Genomic DNA, 22,321 nt, shown 5'->3' on the forward strand with positions numbered 1-22,321 from the left:
TCATCTGTAAAATGGCAATAATTTAGTATCTTTTTGATAAAAAGACTGTTTATGAGGATGAAATGGGTTAAGCCATAGCTTAGAAAAGGACCCGGTATACAATAACTTCTTATTAAATTTCTGCTGCCATTGTTGTTATTATTACTATTATCATCCTAAATTTTATGAATCAAAATTACCTGTCAAAAATATTTGCATTTTGACTTAGCAGAGATAGCTTATTGACTTTAGCCATACCTTCTTATTGGCTCTAGTGTCAGTTCTAAACTTCTTTTCCTCTCTCTGTCTGCCCTGTCAGCTCTCCATTATTTATCAGCTTTTTGGCCATTTTTCAAGGAAATTTTTAAGGAATTATTTTGGTTCAATTTAACCTGTGAAGGGGTTTTAATATCATTTTCTTTTGTAATAAATAGCTAACTCTCATTGTGTAAAAGCTCTAAAGCATATTATTGATAAGAGCTTTTACCTTTTGAGACTCACTGCAATTCACTGTCAAGCTGGCAAAAATATTTAAAATACATATTTCCACTGAAATACATGGATAGTACATCTTAAATCACATAGCATAGGTTTTCAAGATTTAGTCTGATTGATGGATTATTCCCTCCATTATATGCCCTCTGTGTTCTTTCAGGACCTCTATCTTGTTATCTACAGGATTTATTTGCAAATTCTTGATTGAGCTCTTTGTATTTATTCATTGTCATATCCACCATGCATAATACAATTCCTGATATATGTCTCTTCAGCACATTTGTTTTGAATAAATTAATTCCAACAAGTACTACTAAGAGATTTTCTTTAAACTTCAAATGAGATAATGTTAATCCATCTATTTTTGTTTAGATTAGATATTTTATGGTGTGGAGCCTACCTTGGAGATGTAGAGAAAGACTTCAGAGTGGAAGTGTGCTTCACCTGTTAGTCCTTCCTTAGGAGCTTTGATTGGGCAGACTCTCCATATATTAACAGCAAATGAGGCCAATAGAGTTAGCCTTTTACTGCCATGGATAATTTAAAAGAACTATATTGTCAAAGCATTGTAGGTTCTCATTTCGTGACTCCTGTGGAAGTAGTCTTCAGAAGTAAGTGATGTCCTCCTCTGTTTACTATATGAAGGTTTAACAACTTTGACTAGATTGTATATGTACTTAGAAAAAACTTTTAGGGATGTTAAAACCTTTCTTCTTAAGGTAATTACAATGTTCTGATAGTACTTGGGACTCTGCCTGTCTGTGGTTTGTGATAATACAGCAGATGACATCAAGAGAGATAAGAGATTTTGTTGGGTTGATGCTCAATACAAGAACATCCATCATCTTATGGATTATCCACAGAAGCACTAAGAGTGATTTTTAGAAGGAGACTATTACATGTTTACCATAGAGTAAATAAACATTTGACAGGTGTTGACATTAGCTTAACTGTTTTATTTTTTTTTCCTTATTAGTATTATATGTAGATGTGGAATCTGATTTTCACGCTAAAGTTCCTGTTGTGGTGTGCAAAGATCGGAAAAGGTTGGTAACAGTGAAGAGAAAATAAAGTTGTTTTTTTTTTTTTTTTTTGAAATAACAGCAACCAAGTATGCAGTGAGTATTTCTAAGAGAGAACATTTTTATTTTAGATTTCTCCTTGGATTAACTTGATTAAGCTAGTTTCTATTTATTAAAAATAGCAAGCGTACTACAAGCTTTTGAACAAGAAATGGGGTTACCAGAGAGTTAGAAATAAAACGTTCTGATGCAAAACTTTTCATTTTTTTATTCACCCAACAGTATTGAGCACTTACTATATGTTAGGTACTGCTTTGCTTTCAAACTTTTGCTTTCTTACTTTTGTTTCAAAGTAAGAAATAGTCTTTCTTCTCAAGAAGCTCACTGTCTATTAGAATTTAGTTTCTAGTTCACTGAAATTGAGGTGTCATTGGATATGACTTTCTGTTTGGATATTTATAGGACTGAGACAGCAACATACCTTTGATAAAGGAAACTAAAATAATCCTATTTGAGACCAATGTGGGAGAGATGGAAACAGTACAGAAATAATAAAGTGTTCTTTTATTGATTATTTACATTATTTCTTGTATTTTAAGATTACTGTGCTTTCTTATTCAAAGATCTAGTTCAACTTCCTTATTTTCTAAATTTGAAAATTGAGACCTAGAGTAAGTGATTTATCCAAATTCAAATTATTCAGGGGAAAGTTAGAATTGGAATAGAAGTATTAACGATTTCTAGTGATTTTTCTACCACATTGTGTTAAATTGCCTTTGTGGCAACCTCAGTCACATTCTCCCTGCCACCAAAATGTTTCTGCTATAATTTTGTTTAAGGTATCTCTTACTTTCACTTAAATATAAGCATTACTTGTGGATTAATAGATAAATTCTTTCTAATCTCTAATCTGGAAATAGCCTAACAATAAAATCTTAAAAGTTGGACAGTAAAAATTAGATTTAAGAAGTATAGCTAGTTCAGTATTTCATATTTTGTTTTTATTATGTGCAAAGCAAAAAGAATGGACTAGGAAGATATGTTGCATTGTTTAACATTGATGTGATCAGTGTCTTTCCCCTCATATAAATCAAATTTTGATTAATCATAATGCAGCTTTTGAGATTAATTTTTCATGGTTTTAAGTACTAATTACTTAAGATTATTTTTTTCTGAAGTATGAATGAACAGATAAAACATCTTTAATTTATATGGAACTTGATGGAAATGATACATAGTTTTCAGTTAGCTGTAAGTTTATTAAAATATTTGTTTTTTATTATGACTTCTTAGGTGTTAACTATGGATACCTGCAAAGTATAGCCACAGGATTTGAAATATTCTGCTTTTTAAGGTATTAATACAGTGAAATTTGTTTCTTTTTCATTCACAGTGGTTTACTTTGTAGAGTGAGTGCAGGAAATGATATGGCATGCCTCACTACTGATTTGCTTGCTGCTCTTGGCAAAATGGAACCTGTCTTTACTCCTTTGGTGTTAGCCTTTCGCTACTGGGCTAAGGTATGTGGAACAGAAGGGAAAAGTACTTAATATTTAGATAACTAAGGCTTTTTCTTACACAAATATATAATATAAATTATAGTATTGTGGGGACAAAATAGTTATCTGTGCTGGACAGAAAGTGGTATGGCAGGTTCTGATAATGGAATGAAAATAAAGTTTCACAGGCATGTAGAGTTATTTAGAGATTTTGGATTTTTGATTATTATAGTTCATTCTCTTTTATGCCATATAGAAATATTCTTTTATATCTAGACTTAGGTTTTCACTCTTCCTGTAAGTTAAAGTTGTAAGGTTGTAAGATATGGTTACGCAAGTTAAGATTCTTATGTTTGCATGTTTTTTTTTCCAGTTTCTGTCTTAGAATATTATTCTCTTTCCTCTTAAATTGTTGATAACCTGCTGCAGTTTTTGAACGGGAAACTGCTAAGATTTAGGTATCTGAGTTTCCTAAATTAGAATTAACTTACATTATTAAAGGCTGTGGTTCCCCCTCTGCTCCCCCTTTCTACCCTTGGAGGTAGCAAGGAGTGGTAATTACCAGTATCAGTCCAAATGACAAGAGAGAGAAATTTTAGCTTTTTTGTATACTATTCATCAGTACAGTATTCATTACTTGTTAGACTAGTGATGAGTAAATTCTCTGTCTTACACAAGGAAGATGAATTAAAGGGATAGTGGTGGAGTGATAACTTGAGAACCAAAACAGACAAGAGCATTCTTTTTAAATATTTTGCCTCAACTTTTGATTGGAGGAATCTCCCCATAGTTGGGGCAGAACCAGCTGAGTGGAACCACTTTAAAAATAAGAAACTGTCAGAAGCCTAAAGTTGGGGTGTCTTCATACGTAAGGCCTTTGTGTTTGTTATTCCCTTCATCTAAAATGTTCTTACCCCCACATATCCCTGGGTTAGGAAAATCCCCTGGAGAAGGGAATGGCTACCCATTCCAGTATTCTGGCCCGGAGAGTTCCATGGACAGAGGAGCCTGGCAGGTTATAGTCCATGGGGTTGCAGAGAGTGGGACTCACTGAGCGACTTGAACTTTTTCCACATATCCAGAATGGTTCACTCTCTTACTTTTTTTCAAGTTTCTCCTCAAATTTCATCTTAGCAGAGTTTCCTGGCCCACCCTGTATAAAATAGCATCACTCTTTCCACCTTTTCCTTTTTTAATTTGTTCATATCATTTCGTACTACCTGCCATACATATATTCATGTATTGTTTATAATCTGTTTCCTTCTGTGAAATTATAAGCACTGTGAGGATAGGAATTTTAGTCTGTTTCATTATTCATGGCTGGTCCCAATGCTTCTCATTTTCCTGTGCCAGCTCAGAGTAGGCATTTAATAAATATTTGTTGAATACATGAACTAGTTCTTCAGAAAGATTTTTAACCCTTGGAAGTGACTGGGAGAGGTGAACCAGTCTAAATAAAATATAAGCAAGTGGAATATATGGAAGATACCATTGTTACAAAAGCTAATATATTGTGACCATGTAGGGTTTATTTCAGGAATATAACAATAGTTTAATCTCAGGAAATCTGGTAGCATAATGTATTATAGTAACAGTTTGAAGTGGAATTAACATCATAGATGCTGATAAGGCATATTCTTCCTTAAAGAAAATTCTTAAGTAAACTAGAAATGGAACTTAACGACTATTTTCTAAAACCCCCAAACAAAACAGAAGCAAACACCATCAAAAAGGTGAATTGCTCAAGCCATCTGTGTTAAAATAAGGAATATTACAGAGATGTTCACCAATGATGTTATACATTGTTTTGGAGATTTTTTTAAAAAATGCAGCAAGGAAAGAAGACAAAGTAATGAATGTAAATACTGGAAAAACAAAATGTTCTTTTTGCTAATGATATGATTGTATACCTAGAAAATTCAGGTTAAAAACTACTAGAATCTGTGATGACTAAATACAGTATAAACGTATAAAAACCAGTAGCTTTTCTCTGTCATAAAAATAACCTTCTAGAATAGACATAGGGAACAATATTACCTTCATGACAGTGATACAAATTATAAAATACTAAGGAATAAATTTAATTGGGAATTAAAAGGAAGAGAATTATTGAATGGTGAAAACAGGCTCTGAGCAAATTTATTTATTGAGAAAACGTTTGTTAAATGCTTCCTGTGTGCTACAAACTGTTCTTAGGTGCTGGAAACATCTAACAGGATGAACTGAGTCCTTCTATTGTGAAGCTTACATACTTGTGGAAGAATCAGACAGTAAACAAATATATAAATAACACAATATGTGGTAGAATTTAGTGCCATTAAAATGAGATGGTGTGTTAAGAGTGTGACATTTCATTGGATGGCAGGGAAGTCTCTGAGGATGTGATATATAAACTCAGACCAATGTAACTAGCCACTTGAACATCTGAGGGAGTAGCATCCAAGGGATAGCTCGTACAAAGTCTTGGAGGTGAGAATGGATTATTGAGAAGCAAAACAAGGCAAGAGTGGCTGGAGTGAAGCGAGTAAGAGTGAAAGTTGTAGTGGATGAGGTTAGGCAGATACTTGTAGTGGTAAGGAATTTGTATTTTAATTGCAGTGGGAAGGCATAGGATGAGTTTTGTAAGCAGTGTGTGACTTGATGTGATTTATGTTTGGAGAAGGTCTTTCTGGGGTAAAGAGTAGTAATGGGGAACAATTGAACAGGATTTTGTGGTAGATTAGCTGGAGAGGATAATGACCTGTGTTAGGTTAGAGGATATAAGATGATGGCATTTGGTTCCATCACTTCATGGCAAATAGATGGGGAAACGATGGAAACAGTGACAAACTTTATTTTGGGGGGCTCCAAAATCACTGCAGATGGTGACTGCAGCCATGGAATTAAAAGACGCTTTCTCCTTGGAAGAAAAGTTATGATCAACCTAGACAGCATATTAAAAAGCAGAGACATTTCTTTGCCAACAAAGGTCTGTCTAGTCAAAGCTTTGGTTTTTCCATTAGTCATGTATGGATGTGAGAGTTGGACTATAAAGAAAGCTGAGCACCGAAGAATTGATGCTTTTGAACTGCGGTGTTGGAGAAGACTCTTGAGAGTCCTTTGGACTGCAAGGAGATCCAACCAGTCCATGCTAAGAGAGATCAGTTCTGAATATACATTGGAAGGACTGATGCTGAAGCTGAAACTCTAGTACTTTGGCCACCTGATGCAAAGAACTGACTCATTTGAAAAGACCCTGATGCTGGGAAAGATTGAAGGTGGGAGGAGAAGGGGATGACAGAGGATGAGATGGTTGGATGGCATCTCCGACTCAATGGACATGAGTTTGAGTAAGCTCCGGGAGTTGGTGATGGACAGGGGAGCCTGGCGTGCTGCATTCCATGGGGTCGCAAAGAGTCACACATGACTGAGCGACTGAACTGAACTGAACTGAGACAGATTTGGGATAACTTTTATTAGTAGGACTGGCAGCGGTAAAGGACGTAAGAGTTGAGGGAAATGCTGAGTGATGACAACTGCTAAATTTTTGGAAAATGGAAAGATACTAAGTTTTTGGATAGAGAGATGGTATCCCTGAAATGTAAAATCTTCTTAAATTAATTTTCAAGTGTATAGTAGTTTAAATTAGAATCACCAAGAATTTTTAAAAAAATTATAAGATAATACTTTAACTTAGTATGGAAGAATAAATGTTTGAGAGTAGCCAAAATAATTCAGAAAAAGAAAACTAGTGGAAGAAGATGTACTTTACCTTATAAAACTGCTTTAGTCAAGTATATAACATTGGCATAGGGATAGACAAATAGATCTGTGGAACAGAATAGAAAGCCCAGAAGTAAATCCTAGTGTAAATTAAATTTTAGTCTATGAAAAAATAAAATATTTCAGTGAGAAAACAATGGTTTATTTAATACATGGTGCTGTCACAACATATCTTTCTTAAAGAAAATAATGTTGGACCCTTAGCACACTGCAAAAATAAATTCCACTTAAATGAAAATTCAGAATTTTAGAAGAAAATTTAAGAGTATATGTATATAACCTGTGGATTAGAGAAATCTTATCACCGTGGTAGGAAACCTAGAAGCTATAAGCATTTTTAACTATATAAACATTAGTATATTTTATAGGATAAAAGTACCATAAATAATGCCAAAGCAGATTAGGAAAAATAACATTTTTCAAATGTATATAACATATATAAAGGGTTATTATCTATAACGTAAAAAGAACACATACAAATTGATACATATTGTTGAAAACAGAAAAATTGGCAAAAGACTTAATAGTTCAGAAAAGAGCAAATTCAAATTGTTAGTAAATACATGAAAATTTGCATAACCTAGTAGGATCAAGGAAATGCAAATTGAAGTAATTATTAGATATTACATCTCACCCATCCTGTTGACAAATTTTTAAAAAACTGATAACACCTATATACCTGAAACTAACACAACTTTGTAATTCAACTATATTTTAATTAAAAAAAAAAAAAACTGGTAACACCTAGTGTTGGAAACCATGTGTATACATTCTTGTTACAGATGAAAAGAGGAAATTTTACACTGATTCTGGAAAACAGTATTATAATATCTATTAGAATTTAAATATATCACATTTTAAAATCCAGCAAACACTTCCCTGGTAATATAGTGCATAGAAATGAGCACCAGCACTCAGGAAAATGTAGAAGGATAAATACTACAGTAGTGTTTAAAAGTGGCAAAAACTGGGAACAAATGTAAAAATCCTTGGGTGGGGAACTATTGAATAACCATCCAGACCATAGTCTATAATTTAATCATTTAAAAGGATACATTAGACATATGCTAATGGACTAAGGGGCTTCCCAGGTGGCTCGGTGGTGAAGAATCTGCCTGCCAACACAGGAGACGTAGGAGACACAGTTCAATCCCTGGGTTGGGAATATCCTCTGGAGGAGAAAATGGCAACCCACTCCAGTATTCTTGCCTGGAAAATCTCATGAACAGAGAAGCCTGAAAGGCTATATTTCATAGGGTCTCTCTCGCAAAGAGCTGAACATGGCTTAGTAACTGAGCACACAATTGACTAACAGGAACTTTCTTGGTGCATTGTTAAGGAAGAATTATAATATACAGAGAGATATCTGTAATACACAATTTTAGTAAAACAGTGACAAAAATGATAAAATCCTCCCTATATTTATATAGAAAATTGGAATATATATATATATATTTGTGTATGGTTGAGTATAGAAAAAGGCATGGAAGAGTACATAGAAGATTGTTAACATTGAGACAGAAGTGGGAAATATGAAAATAATATTTTTTAAAGATGTCCACAGTAAAAGCACTATGGGTGATATGATTCCATTTAACTAAAAAATATATGTCTTCATATGCAATAAGGAAATGAGTTGATACCAATTTATATACCAGGGTGGTGTGATTTCAAGTAATTCCTTATATTTTTCATTATTTGAACTTTTAACAATGATTATGGAAGGAAATAAAAGCTACTTTTATTTTGAAGGGAACAGAAAGAAAGTTAAATGGTGGTTCTTTTTTCCCCTCTTCATTTTGCAGTTGTGCTATATTGACTCCCAAACTGATGGTGGAATCCCTTCTTACTGTTTTGCTTTAATGGTGATGTTTTTTCTGCAACAAAGAAAACCCCCTCTTCTTCCTTGCTTACTTGGAAGTTGGGTAAGCATGAGTTTGTAACATGTATGTGTATGTATATATGTATGTATGTAGTTTGCTCTTGCAGAGTACTCTGTTCATACATTTAAAGCTGGATTTCTGGTTTGTCTGTTTGTTCATCTTGTTTTTTTCTTTTAATAATTTTTTCACTACCTGTCTGGAATGCCTTTTTATATAGATTGAAGGCTTTGACCCAAAAAGAATGGATGACTTTCAGCTGAAGGGCATAGTAGAAGAGAAGTTTGTGAAGTGGGAATATAATTCAAGTAGTGCAACTGAGAGAAACTCAATTGCTGAGGAAAACAAAGCTAAGGCAGACCAACCAAAAGATGATACCAAGAAGACAGAAACAACTAACCAAAGTAATGCCAGGAAGGAAAAATATGGCAAAGTAAGCTTATTTTGTTTTTGCTTTTGGCTTTTCTATCTGTAGAATTTGTGATACCTTTGATTAAAGCTATTTTAATAGTAGATTGACTGACCTTAAGTAAGCCTCTTGGCCTCATATTCCTCATCTGTAAAGTGAGGGGTTGATCTGGTTTAGTTTTTCAGTACCAATATTCTTTAATGAATTCATACCTCATTTTGAAAGACTTGTATTATTTGAATCATATCAAGGTAATTCTTTGTATCCTTTTCATTTAGACAGAAAAATTTTCCTTTAGAGATGGGCTGTGACCAAAGCTTTAGTATATGACTATACTGATTATGTTGCCAGATTGGTGGATAAATGAAGACCTTATGCTTCTTTAGAGGGTGGCTTGCTTATTTAGTCATTCAGCATTCATTTATTAAGGACCACCTATGTGCCTGGCATTATCTTGAGTGCTAGATAACCCAAGATGAATATTCATGGATGATTATGTCCTCAAAGTGTGTAGTCTTCTGAAGCAGACAGACATGTTACTACAAAAATTACATTACAGATATCATTGCTGTAGCTATACTGAATTATATGTAGTTCTATAAACTCATATTCAAGTCTTCCACTTTCCTAGACTACCTTCTACCCTTTCCTCAAACCATCAGTACTCCAGCTAATGATTTTGCTTATTACTTCTCTAAGAAAACTGAGGCAGTGAAAAGAGAACTTCCATTCCTACCACTAGCTCCCACTCTCTGCACTCACATATTCTGCCTTGCTGCCTACTTTCATAAAGGAACTTCCCCTGTTGTTGTCTGAAGTCATTTTCTCAACTTGTGTATTTAGTCTCATCTTTTCTTGTCTATTTTAGAACATTGCCCTAGCAGTTCTGTCCTAGGTTACCAATTTTTCATTCTCGATTGATCATACATGCTTTTATTTCTCCCACTTGAAAGAAAAATCTTGCTACCACTTCCTTTCCCAGCTATTTTCTTGCTCCCTTTTGAAGAAAACCTTCTTGAAAGAATTGTTTATGTATACTCTTTCCCAGTTTCTCTGTCTCCTCGTAATTCACTCTACTCAGGCTTTGATCCCCATCAATCTACCGAAACTTATATCATCAGTGTCCTCTGCATGGCTAAATCCAATAGTTATTTCTTAATTTTTATCTTTTTTTATTTGTCAGCAGCATTTGCCAGTTGATCATTTCCTTCTCTAAAAAATTTCTTAACTTGGCTTTAAGAATACCACACCCATGACTGGTTATTCCTCCTCAGTCTCTTTGTTGGTTCCTCCTTTCCTCTCCAATCACTTTAATGTCCTTTTTTTATGTGTCTTTAATCTTTAATCCTCTTCAATCTCCCTTTTTTATGTGTCTACACTCCCTTGATGATCTCATCCAATCCCGTGGATTACTTCTCTCTTTCATAGCCCATCCAAGTCTATCAGGAAATCCTGTCATCTCTACTTCAAAATAAATCCACAGTTTGGCCACCTCCCCTGTTACCATCCTAATCCTAGCCATATGATCTTTGGCCTGGATTACTACCACAACCTCATAAGTTTCCTTGAATTTACCCTTCCTTCCCCATTTTATAGTCTGTTCTCAACACAACAGTCAGAATTGTTCTTCTAAAACTTAAGTCAGATCATGCCCTTCTCCTTCCCCACCCTCCAGTTGCCCCTCATTTAATTTAGAATAAAGGCCAAAGAGTGCTTACTGATGAGCTCTGTTTCCTTCTCTCTCTGCCACACTAGTTTTCTTTTTAAAACTGTTTACACTCCTACTTTATCCTACTTTAGTGTGTTTGGTCTGTTTCCTGTTCTTAGAATACTTTTTCTTCTTTTTCAAATCAAACCTTCTCAACAAGTCCTATCCTGACCACTGTATTTTAACACTGAAATCTCCTGCTTCCATATCCCATCTCCTTTACTAAACATGCTCAACTTTTTCTTATTTCCACAACAATTTTCTTCTTCTAATTTACTGTGTAATTTACTTATTAAGTTTGTTGTTTATTATCTTCTTCTAGTTTACTCTAGATTGTAAACTCCATTAAGGCAAAAAACTTTGGTGTTTTTTTTTCATGGGTATATCCCCAGTGCATGGCACATAGTAGGCACTCAATGAATAGTTGTAGAATGGAATGAGTGAATGACTGTTTTATGCTTTTTTATACCTTAGTGGTCACTTTTAGCCAGCATTCATCTAGCTAATTCCTTTAGAATTTAGATACTACCTTTTCTGTTAAGACCCCTCTGATTTAGAGGTCCATTTTAACTTACAGCCTTTACTGTAAATGTTAAAAGGTCTCTTCCTCTCCTAATGGTCTGTGAAAGAGGACCTCACCTTGTTTGAGTGGCACTATGCAGTAATGATAAGCAGCATGGACCCACGTGGTCCTGAGTCACATCCAACTTCATAGTTGTTGAATTAGTTATTTATGTGTAGCACTTAGAAGAGTGAGTGATGCATGGTTTACATGGGAGCTCCTGTTATTTTTTTTTTTTTTCTTTTATCCGCAGCACAGTGCTATGGATTTAGTGGGTTCTAAAATGTTTGTTGAATGAAGGAATTAGCTTTTGAAAACCCTGGGCCTTTACATAGATTTTATAAGTAATTGCTGTAATGGAAGAGTTATAGTAGTTATACAATGGTTAGCAACCTTGGTTGCACAGGAGAATCACTTAGGAAGGAAGCTTTAAAAATCTCTGTCCATTAAGTCATAGTCTTGGAAAGGGTATGGGAGATGGGAATGGGGTCAAACTAAAATTAGTGAATTTTAGTGCTCTCAGTGTGATTCTAATGTGCAGCCAAGGTTGAGAATCACTGGTTTAGTGGAAAGAACACAAAATTCTAGGAGTTAGTAATCTGGGACACTGTGTTCCCAGCTGTGCCACAAGTTGCTTTTTGGCAACTAACCCCTTTATGCCTCAGTTTTTGAAAAGGTGATCCATCTCTAAGGTCTTTTTAAGTTGAAAATTAAGTGATTCTATAGTTTTGTGAAGCTTAAAGGTATTTTTTCTTTTCTAGTCTCCTTTAACATTGGAAACACCAAATCGGGTGTCCCTGGGACAGTTATGGTTAGAGCTGCTAAAATTTTACACACTGGATTTTGCTTTGGAGGAATATGTCATATGTGTACGAATAAAAGATATTTTAACAAGAGAAAACAAAAACTGGCCTAAAAGGCGGATAGCCATTGAAGGTGAGATGATATGTTATATTTTATTTGGAGAATTTTTGTGTGTGTGCTACTCATTATCTATTTCTTTTTAAAAAATTAATTTATTTGTTTTTGGCTGTGCTAGGTCTTCATTGCTATGCACAGGCTTTGTCTAGTTGTGACGAGTCGGGGCTGCTCTTTGTTGTGATGCGAAGCTGTGGCTTTTCTTGGTGGGGAGCATGGGGACCAGGCATGCAGGCTTCAGTAGTTGCAACTCATGGGCTCTTGGAACACTGGCTCAGTAGTTGTGATGCTGGGACTTAGTTGCTCCACAGCATGTGGAATCTTCCTGGACCAGGGATTGAACGCATGTCCGTCCCCTACCTTGGCAGATGAATTCTTAACCACTAGACAATCAGGGAAGCCCCCTCATCATCTATTTCTAAAATAGTATTATATATAAATTTTATCCTTTCACTTTGTAGCACTGTATGCTACCAGGTTATCAGTAAATATTTTGGATAAATTCTTTATTAAGTCCATGATAGCTTAATAGGATTAATGCTTATTTGAAAGTTTCCAGTCTGTAAATATTATAATGGCTAGGGTTATTAGCTTATTTACATGCCTTTATTTTTAATTGTAAAAAATTTCAAAATATGGAAAAATAGAATAGCTATATAAATAAATAAGATAGATTTGAATATATTTGTGCCATAAAATTATGTTAAAGTATAATTTTAAAATTCAGTTTTTCATTGTCTTGTAAAGTACCTCATCTGTTAAATGTGGCTAAGCTAAAGGAAAAAAGAACAATTGATATTGACAAATAAGCTTTCATATGAAATCTCAAGAACATTAAGATAGAAATTAATAGTAAATATTGAAAAATAGTAAAGAATATTAATAATATGGCTTCCAAATTCTTAATAAAAAAATTTAAATTCTACAACATTTTGCTCATCTTTTATAGATAGGAAATTGAATTTCTGTCATCATTTTATTATTAGTCTGTTTAGACTGCACATTCTTCTGTTCCCTTCATCCTCTGTATACCTTCTCTACTGTCAGTTGGACCTATAGATACTCTCATGCACTCACATCTTTTACTCTCTTGAGGTCTGAAGTCTGCAACCATCATAATTTCTCTGCCTTTTTTTCCCCCTAGAAAAGGGAAAGAGGCTAGGTAAAGCTTTTTAAAGCCTATGGATTTAGATAACAGTAAAAAAAAAAAAGTAACAGATGCCCCAATCTTAATATTATGAAGCCTGGCCTATTATTAATTCTTTTACTTAATGATCTTCAGTAGTGGAGAAAATGTGTGTTGTCTTTTGGGTGGCTTCATTCTTTTTTCCTGGGGCATATTTTTATTAAGGCTTATAAAATCCAAACACCCATAAACATTTTGAGAATTCTGTTCTATGCTCCTAGTAATGAGGATTCAGTTGTCACAAGCATTTTCAGCATAGACATTTTATACTGGATCAGAATTGAAATTTTGGTTTAATCTTTACTTTTAGGTTTCTTTCTACTTTTCTTTCTATTATTTCTCTTTCTTTCTGTCTTTAATTTTCTGATTATTACTGAAGTTAATCTTAAAATATAACTTGAATCCTTGAGAGTTTTAGGTTGTATATTATTTGTTTAAATTGCAAGGCGTATATAACTAAAGAATACTATGACAAGAGATGAAAATTATTAATAAAATAGGTCCCGGAGCTTGAAAAATTTCACTCTAAGACTGTACAGTGAAACATGTTAGCATAGCTTTTTCTACCAATTTCATCACTTCAATTTTGTAATTACTAAGTTGGCCTCCTCAGCCATTCTGTCATTAATTACCTTATTTTATTCTTTTCTCCCTCTTTTTTTTTTTTTTAAGTTTTTTATTTTATGATAGAAACAGAAGAAAGACACTGCTTTTTCATTTCCAGTTAGCAGGAACTCTCACTGGGAGTAGGGAAACGTACTCTGCTGACAATGTAGCTGTTCGTATAAGCTTGGAAATGTAGTTTGTTAGTAAATACTTAGCTACTGACTATTTTCTTTTTTACTAGATCCATTTTCAATCAAGAGGAATGTTGCACGGAGCTTGAACAGCCAGCTTGTCTATGAATATGTTGTAGAGAGATTCAGGGCAGCTTATCGTTACTTTGCCTGTCCTCAGAAGAAGGGTGGAAATAAATCTACAGTGGATTCCATGAAAAAAGAGAAGGGGAAAATAAGCAATAAGAAACCAGTGAAAACTGAAACTGTGGCATCCAGTTGTTGCACTCTACTTGGGGAAAGCACAGAAAAAGTAAATGCAGGAAGAGGTCAACCTGATAAATACAATGAAATGGAATGTACATCACAGCGATGTATTACTGAAGCTGATAATTTGTTGGTAAATGATCTAGATTTGGCTGAACGTGGACAGGAATCTTCATCTCTTTCTACCAGTGAAAACAGTGAATTAGAGCCCAAATCAATTAAAAATCAAGATGTTTTAGCACCTTCAGAAACTTGTTTTAAAAAGGATTTCAGCCAGTATAATTGCATTGATTATAAATCCCCTGAACCAGATGAATCTTCTGGTACAGACTGTAGGTCAGATTTAGAAACAAAAAGTTCACATCAGATTGTGTGCACTGACACATCTGCTACCTCTTGCAACTGCAAAGCTACAGAAGATGCTTCTGACCCTAATGATGATGAGAACCACCCCATCCAGGAATTATATTATGTGTTTGATAAGTTTATTTTAACCTCTGGCAAGGTAGGATACAGTTTGTAAACACTCTGTAAGATTTTGTGGTTGTTGTATGACTCTGTATTTAATGGTTTTTAGATTCAGAAATGTAAAAATAGCTTCTGTGATGTTAGACTGCTTTTGGAATGGTATTTTGGTGTGTGTGTGTGTGTGTGTGTATATATATATATATATATATATATATATATATATTTTTTTTTTTTTTTTTTTTTTTTTTACTTTTTGTGTATTTGCCTTATAAGAATGTACATGAAACCCTGAAAAGCACTCTTTTTCTGGTTGGTGTGCTTAACTTTTTCATATATGAAAGGATTTGTTACAAAAGTGAGTTTGGTAAAGGCAGCATATATTTTAAGTTTTGTTGCTTTTTTATAGGTGTGATTATATTTCCTTCTACAAAGGAGAACACAGTGTAAACTTTAATAGTATTTTAAAGTTTTTTTGATGAGGCTTAGGAGCTGTTATATAAACTTAACTAAAGATAGTTGAGTTAAAACTATGTAAAGTCAGGAACCAAAAAAAAAAAAAGAAGGAATTCAGAACCTGTGTCTGCCACTGAGCTTCTCTTTGGATTTTGGCACTTTTCTCATGAGTCTTTAACTTTTCTACCTTTAAAGTGGAATAGTGTGAATTTTAACTTGATGAATTACAGAAAATAAGCTGCTTTGTAACAGAAAATGATTACTTTGTGAATAAAATTTTAGCTAAGTTTTACATTGCCTCAAGTACAGGGTATGTAACTGAACGTATTATCAGCGCCTAGTATGAAAAAATGATTATATAGATAATGTATAAATCAAATAGAATACCAAAAAACCCTGAAAAGTCATCAAGTTTTATTGTTTGATCAATAATTATTTATTAACAAGCTTAAAAAATTTTAACCTAATTACTAAAATGTGTATTTTCATCCTTTTTAAGGGTACTCTGTCCCATTTTGTTTAGGTGTAGTATTTAGGGCATGTTGCTGCTGCTGCTGCTAAGTTGCTTCAGTTGTGTCCGACCCTGTGCAACCCCATAGACGGCAGCCCACCAGGCTCCCCCATCCCTGGGATTCTCCAGGCAGGAGTACTGGAGTGGGTTGCCATTTCCTTCTCCAATGCGTGAAAGTGAAAAGTGAAAGTGAAGTTGCTCAGTCATGTCCGATTCTTAGCGACCCCATGGACTGTAGCCTACCAGGCTCCTCTGTCCGTGGGATTTTCCATGCAAGAGTACTGGAGTGGGGTGCCATTATAATGGACTGTTAAAAAGAAGAAATAAATGGCAGATTTTTAGAAGAGCCTCTTAATAATATAACTGCAGCTTACGTTTCTTATACTTTTTTTTTCCTGGAAACTTATCTTAGGGTAACTATTTCTCCAATTTTATTTCTCTCTATTTATCTGTAACATATTTCTAGAATTTTCTGGTAAATATGTCATTTTTATAAAGGTTTTTAAGCTGATAATGGCACCCCACTCCAGTACTCTTGCCTGGAAAATCCCATGGACGGAGGAGCCTGGTAGGCTGCAGTCCATGGGGTCGCTAGAGTCGGACATGACTGAGCAACTTCACTTTCACTTTTCACTTTCATGCATTGGACAAGGAAATGGCAATCCACTTCTTGCCTTGAGAATCCCCGGGACGGGGGAGCCCGGTGGGCTGCCATCTATGGGGTCGCACAGAGTCGGACACGACTGAAGTGACTTAGCAGAGCAGCAGATAGCAGCAGGAGCACAGTATTCTCACAAATACAAATTTCTGTGTATATTTGGCTAGGTAACTGTCCAGACTAATCCTGGAGAAAGAAGCTAAGTTCCTAAGCATATTACAATAAAGAAAAGAGTAGTGCGCTTCCTTAATCATGTATTTTTTTTTTCTCCAAGCTTGAATTTTTACTGTTTTGGTTCCCTGTCTGGTAGTCCATTGGAATATATTTGAAAATGGTATTGACAGGGTTTGAAAGTTAAGTTTGTGATTATTGCCTAAGAATTGTTTCTTGTATATAGTTACTTTTAGTTCAGCCCTTTAGTTTGTTTTCTTGAGTACCATGTTAATGTAATAAATTGAACCAACTAGTCTAGGTTCTATAATTGATTGACTCTAAAGACAGAAAATGTTTAGAGTGAAATGAAAGGTACCACTTGAACTTTCTTTATAATCTAGTTTGTTAAGGACCTCAATAGATTAAAATGGGATGCATACATTTTATTTTGGGAGCTGATCAAACTCTTTGAAATAACCTGTTGCTTTTGTGTCTCCTGCTATTTCCTTTATCCTTCATTTTCAGGTAAATCTAATCCTTGGTAATATCATTTTAGTGAAGAAGAAAATGTTGGCTCAAAGTATGTTTATTTACATTTAATACTGAATTTCATTAATATGCTTTTTTTTTTTTAACCTCTTGAAAGTGCAGGCTTTCAGACTGAGTTACAAAAGTTTCTATTTGTACTACTTTGTAAGTGATTATGAAGTCCTTCAATAGCTTGTTTGATTATTAGATTTTTTTTTTTAACCTTTGTATAGCCGCCAACAATAGTATGCAGCATCTGCAAAAAGGATGGCCATTCAAAAAATGATTGCCCAGAGGATTTCAGGAAAATTGATTTAAAACCTCTACCACCAATGACGAATCGATTTCGGGATATACTTGATTTAGTATGTAAAAGATGTTTTGGTAAGTCTTTTATTACTAGAGCTACTTAGACTAGATTTTTTTTTAATTTTGGTATTTATTTATTTTTTTACTTGAAAATAGTTTGCTTACATTTTGAGTTTCTAAATAGTTTAGACACCCAACACATATATTTATTAATTGCCTACACAATGCCAAAGGGAATGCAGAGTCCATAGTGTTGCTTTTAAGGAGCCTTAGACTCTAGATTTGTGCTTCTAGTTTGATGGTCACTAGATACATGTGGCTATTTCAGTTCAGTTCAGTCGCTCAGTTGTGTCTGACTCTTTCAACCCCATGACCCATAGCAAGCTAGGCCTCCCTGTCCATCACCAACTCTGAGTCCACCCAAACCCATGTCCATCGAGTCGGTGACACCATCCAACCATCTTATTCTCTGTCATCCCCTTCTCCTCCTGCCCTCAGTCTTTCCCAGCATCAGGGTCTTTTCACATGAGTCAGCTCTTCACATCAGGTGGCCAAAGTATTGGAGTTTCAGCTTCAACATCAGTCCTTCCAATGAACACCCAGGACGGATCTCCTTTAGGATGGACTGGTTGCATCTCCTTGCAGTCCAAGGGACTCTCAAGAGTCTTCTCCAACACCACAGTTCAAAAGCATCAATTCTTTGGTGCTCAGCTTTCTTCACAGTCCAACTCTCACATCCATACATGACCACTGGAAAAACCATAGCCTTAACTAGACGGACCTTTGTTGGCAAAGTAATGTCTCTGCTTTTTTAATATGCTGTCTAGGTTGGTCATAACTTTCCTTCCAAGGAGTAAGCATCTTTTAATTTCATAGCTGCAATCACCATCTGCACTGATTTTGGAGCCCAGAAAAATAAAATCAGCCACTGTTTCCCCATCTATTTGCCATGAAGTGATGGGACCGGATGCCATGATCTTAGTTTTCTGAATGTTGAGCTTTAAGCTAACTTTTTCACTCTCCTCTTTGACTTTCATCAAGAGGCTCTTTAGTTCTTCTTCACTTTCTACCATAAGGGTGGTGTCATCTGCATATCTGAGGTTATTGATATTTCTTCCTACCATCTTGATTCCGACTTGTGTTTCCTCCAGCCCAGTGTTTCTCATGATGTACTCTGCATATAAGTTAAATAAGCAGGGTGACAATATACAGCCTTGATGAACTCCTTTTCCTATTTGGAACCAGTCTGTTGTTCCATGTCCAGTTCTAACTGTTGCTTCCTGACCTGCATACACGTTTCTCAAGAGGCAGGTCAGGTGGTCTGACATTCCCATCTCTTTGAGAATTTTCCACAGTTTGTGGTGATCCACACAGTCAAAGGCTTTGGCATAGTCAATAAAGCAGAAATAGATGTTTTTCTGGAACTCTCTTGCTTTTTCCATGATCCAGCGGATGTTGGCAATTTGATCTCTGGTTCCTCTGCCTTTTCTAAAACCAGCTTGACCATCTGGAAGTTCATGGTTCACGTATTGCTGAAGCCTGGCTTGGAGAATTTTCAGCATTACTTTACTAGAGTGTGAGATGAGTGCAATTGTGCGGTAGTTTGAGCATTCTTTGGCATTGCCTTTCTTTGGGAGTGGAATGAAAACTGACCTTTTTCAGTCCTGTGGCCACTGCTGAGTTTTCCAAATTTGCTGGCATATGGAGTGCAGCACTTTCACAGCATCATCTTCCAGGATTTGAAATAGCTCAACTGGAATTTCATCACCTCCACTACCTTTGTTCGTAGTGATGCTTTCTAAGGCCCACTTGACTTCACATTTCAGGATGTCTGGCTCTAGGTGAGTGATCACACCATCGTGATTATCTTGGTCGTGAAGATCTTTTTTGTACAGTTCTTCTGTGTATTCTTGCCAGCTCTTCTTAATATCTTCTGCTTCTGTTAGGTCCCTACCATTTCTGTCCTTTATCGAGCCCATCTTTGCATGAAATGTTCCCTTGGTATCTCTAATTTTCTTGAAGAGATCTCTGCTGCTGCTGCTGCTGCTGCTAAGTCGCTTCAGTCGTGTCCAACTCTGTGCGACCCCATAGATGGCAGCCCACCAGGCTCCCCCGTCCCTGGCATTCTCCAGGCAAGAACACTGGAGTGGGTTGCCATTGCCTTCTCCAATGCATGAAAGTGAAAAGTGAAAGTGAAGTTGCTCAGTCATGTCCAACTCTTCACGACCCCATGGACTGCAGCCTACCAGGCTCCTCCGTCCATGGGATTTTCCAGGCAAGAGTACTGGAGTGGGGTGCCATAGCCTTCTCCGATAGTCTTTCCCATTCTGTTGTTTTCCTCTATTTCTTTGCATTGATCCCTGAGGAAGGCTTTCTTATCTCTCCTTGCTATTCTTTGGAGCTCTGCATTCAAATGGGTATATCTTTCCTTTGCTCCTTTGCTTTTCTCTTCCCTTCTTTTCACAGCTATTTGTGGCTGTTGAAATTAACTAAAATAAAGAATTCAGCTCCTCAGTTAAACTAGCACACTTCAAGTACTGATGTGTACTGGCCTGCCTTTAGCTGCTGCATGTGGCTAGTGGCTACTGCGTTGGACAGTCTGGTTAGAGAACATTGCTGTCATTGCAGTTTTCTTGCACCATATTGCTCTAAATGGATGTATACCAACCCATGTATGTACACATATTTATAAATATTTCTCTGTGACCATCTTAACCTTTATCAAGCTAAATATGAGGTTGTACTGATGTCTTCAACTCTAATACATTACCGTGTGGCTCTTTCTAGCCTCCTTTTTCTGCTTATTTGTACATCTCCAACTCTTAACAGGGAGAAACCTGACTTCCACCATGTGCCACCCATTTATTTAATTGCTCCATTTAAGTACACATGTATGGCATTATCAGAACTGTTATCGTCTACCCCAATGGGAAGCAACTTTATCAATTAGAGTACAGTGCTTATGTGCAGTTCCTTTAAACTTTAGTCTTAAAGACTCTACTTATTTTTGAAGTTATTTAGATTAGCACTGTTTCCCCTCACTCCCTTGAGTAAAGTTTTCTTACACATTTATAATACAGCAGGATTATTTTGCTGTAGACTACATTCCATCCTGAGATTCCCTGACCTCTTAGATAATTTTTTAAAATTTGCGTACCATAAAGTTGACTCTTTCTTTGTACTGCAAAGTTCTGTGGGTGTTTACAAGTGCATCATGTCATATATTACCATTAGAGTATCTACAGAATAGTTTCTCCACTCTTAAAAAAAAAAATCACCTGTATTTCAGCTATTCAGCTTGCAACCATTGATGCTGCTTTTGTTTTTCAAAAGTTGAATATTAGTTTAATTCTTTACCATACTAACTGTTTGAGTCTAGAGGAAGAAATAGGAAAAACAGACTATTCTTAAGGAGTATTTGGTTTTATTTGGAAAAATAAATAAGATGAATATAAATGAAACAGCTGGAAAACTGAAAGTATAAACTGATAAGAACTAAGGATTGAAGGTTTGGAGAACGAAGGAAATTCAGTTAAGGAGAGGTCATTGAAGGCTATGATTGGTCAGAGCAGCTTATAAGGAAAATAGAAGTCTTGACCAGGCATTTGAGGGAACTGTTAGATTTAATTGAATTGGGTATCTAGTGTAAGTATGAGAATAGTCTTAATAGAAGGGAAAAAAACAGCATGTATATGGGAGAGAGTGGATTGTATGACAAAATATTAAATGATTTGTAGAAGAAACTATGTCTTGTAGCTGTTTCATAGGGGAAATGGTCATGTGTAATATACATAGATCTATAAAATTATTGTTCTGCACTTTCTCTGCACCTTCCTTCCCAGTAACATTTATGTGTTTAATGTCAGAAAAGTCAACAAATTATGAAGAAAAGTGAAGTTTTTAGGGTAAAAAATTGAAAACCTTTTCATATTTCATTTTCCTTCCTTTTCTTTTTCCTTTTTTTTTTTTTTAACTTAGATGAATTGTCACCACCTTTTTCTGAACAACACAACAGGGAACAAATATTAATTGGCTTGGAAAAGTTTATTCAAAAAGAATATGATGGTATGTTGTATGTCAAAATTGATTGCTTTCATTATTGTAGTTACCTGGTTTGAGTTTCATTCATTTGTATAAAAGTGTTTATTGCTTCATTCATTTGTTTGAAAGTATATTGCATGTTATGTGTTAGGTACTATTCAAGTTGCTGGGGATACAGTGCTAATAAGAGAGGTGAAGCTTGCTTTCATTAAGCTTATATTATTATATTAAGAGGGGTGACAGATAATCAACTGACAAATAAATAACAACATTAGGAAATAATAAATACTGGTAAATACAGAGGTTAAAAGGATAGTGATGAATTATTATGGTAGTTACCTCTGGTAAGGTGACACTTGAGCAAAGCCATGAATAATATGAAGGAACAAGTCACTATGAATATTTAAGGAGAGAACATTCTAGAAAGGAGGAGTATTAAGTGCAAATATATCATGACTGAATTATGTTTGACATGTTGAAAGTCAGTGTGACTTGAGTGGAGTGTGTGAAGTAGATTGTCTAGAAAATTGAGGTCAGAAAGTTAACCTAGAATTTAGATAATGAGTCTTATAGATGTTGAGAAGAAGGACTTTAAATTTTATTTTGAATGTCTCATGAGAAGCTTCTGGAGGGTCTTAACAGATAAGACCTGATCTGAAAGAATAGAGTACAGGTCCATAAGGATAGAAGCAAACAGAACATTTAGAAAGCTGTTGCATATGTTCAGATGAGAGACA

General features: G+C 35.2%; 1 protein-coding gene across 11 annotated transcripts in view; it reads left to right on the forward strand.

Moving 5' to 3' along the window:
• The window catches only part of TUT4 (terminal uridylyl transferase 4), a 127,786-nt gene that overhangs the window by 66,202 nt on the left and 39,263 nt on the right, over positions 1-22,321 (forward strand). For all 11 annotated transcript variants that reach the window (XM_044945018.1, XM_025288745.2, XM_025288740.2 and 8 more), the window contains 8 exons: positions 1,451-1,520; positions 2,890-3,016; positions 8,563-8,682; positions 8,858-9,070; positions 12,078-12,252; positions 14,268-14,968; positions 17,468-17,618; positions 21,522-21,608. In XM_044945018.1, the coding sequence (XP_044800953.1) occupies positions 1,451-1,520; positions 2,890-3,016; positions 8,563-8,682; positions 8,858-9,070; positions 12,078-12,252; positions 14,268-14,968; positions 17,468-17,618; positions 21,522-21,608 (1,644 nt within the window). The remainder of the gene's footprint in view (positions 1-1,450; positions 1,521-2,889; positions 3,017-8,562; positions 8,683-8,857; positions 9,071-12,077; positions 12,253-14,267; positions 14,969-17,467; positions 17,619-21,521; positions 21,609-22,321) is intronic.

This window comes from Bubalus bubalis, chromosome 6, assembly GCF_019923935.1.
Source record: "Bubalus bubalis isolate 160015118507 breed Murrah chromosome 6, NDDB_SH_1, whole genome shotgun sequence".
NCBI lineage: Eukaryota > Metazoa > Chordata > Mammalia > Artiodactyla > Bovidae > Bubalus > Bubalus bubalis.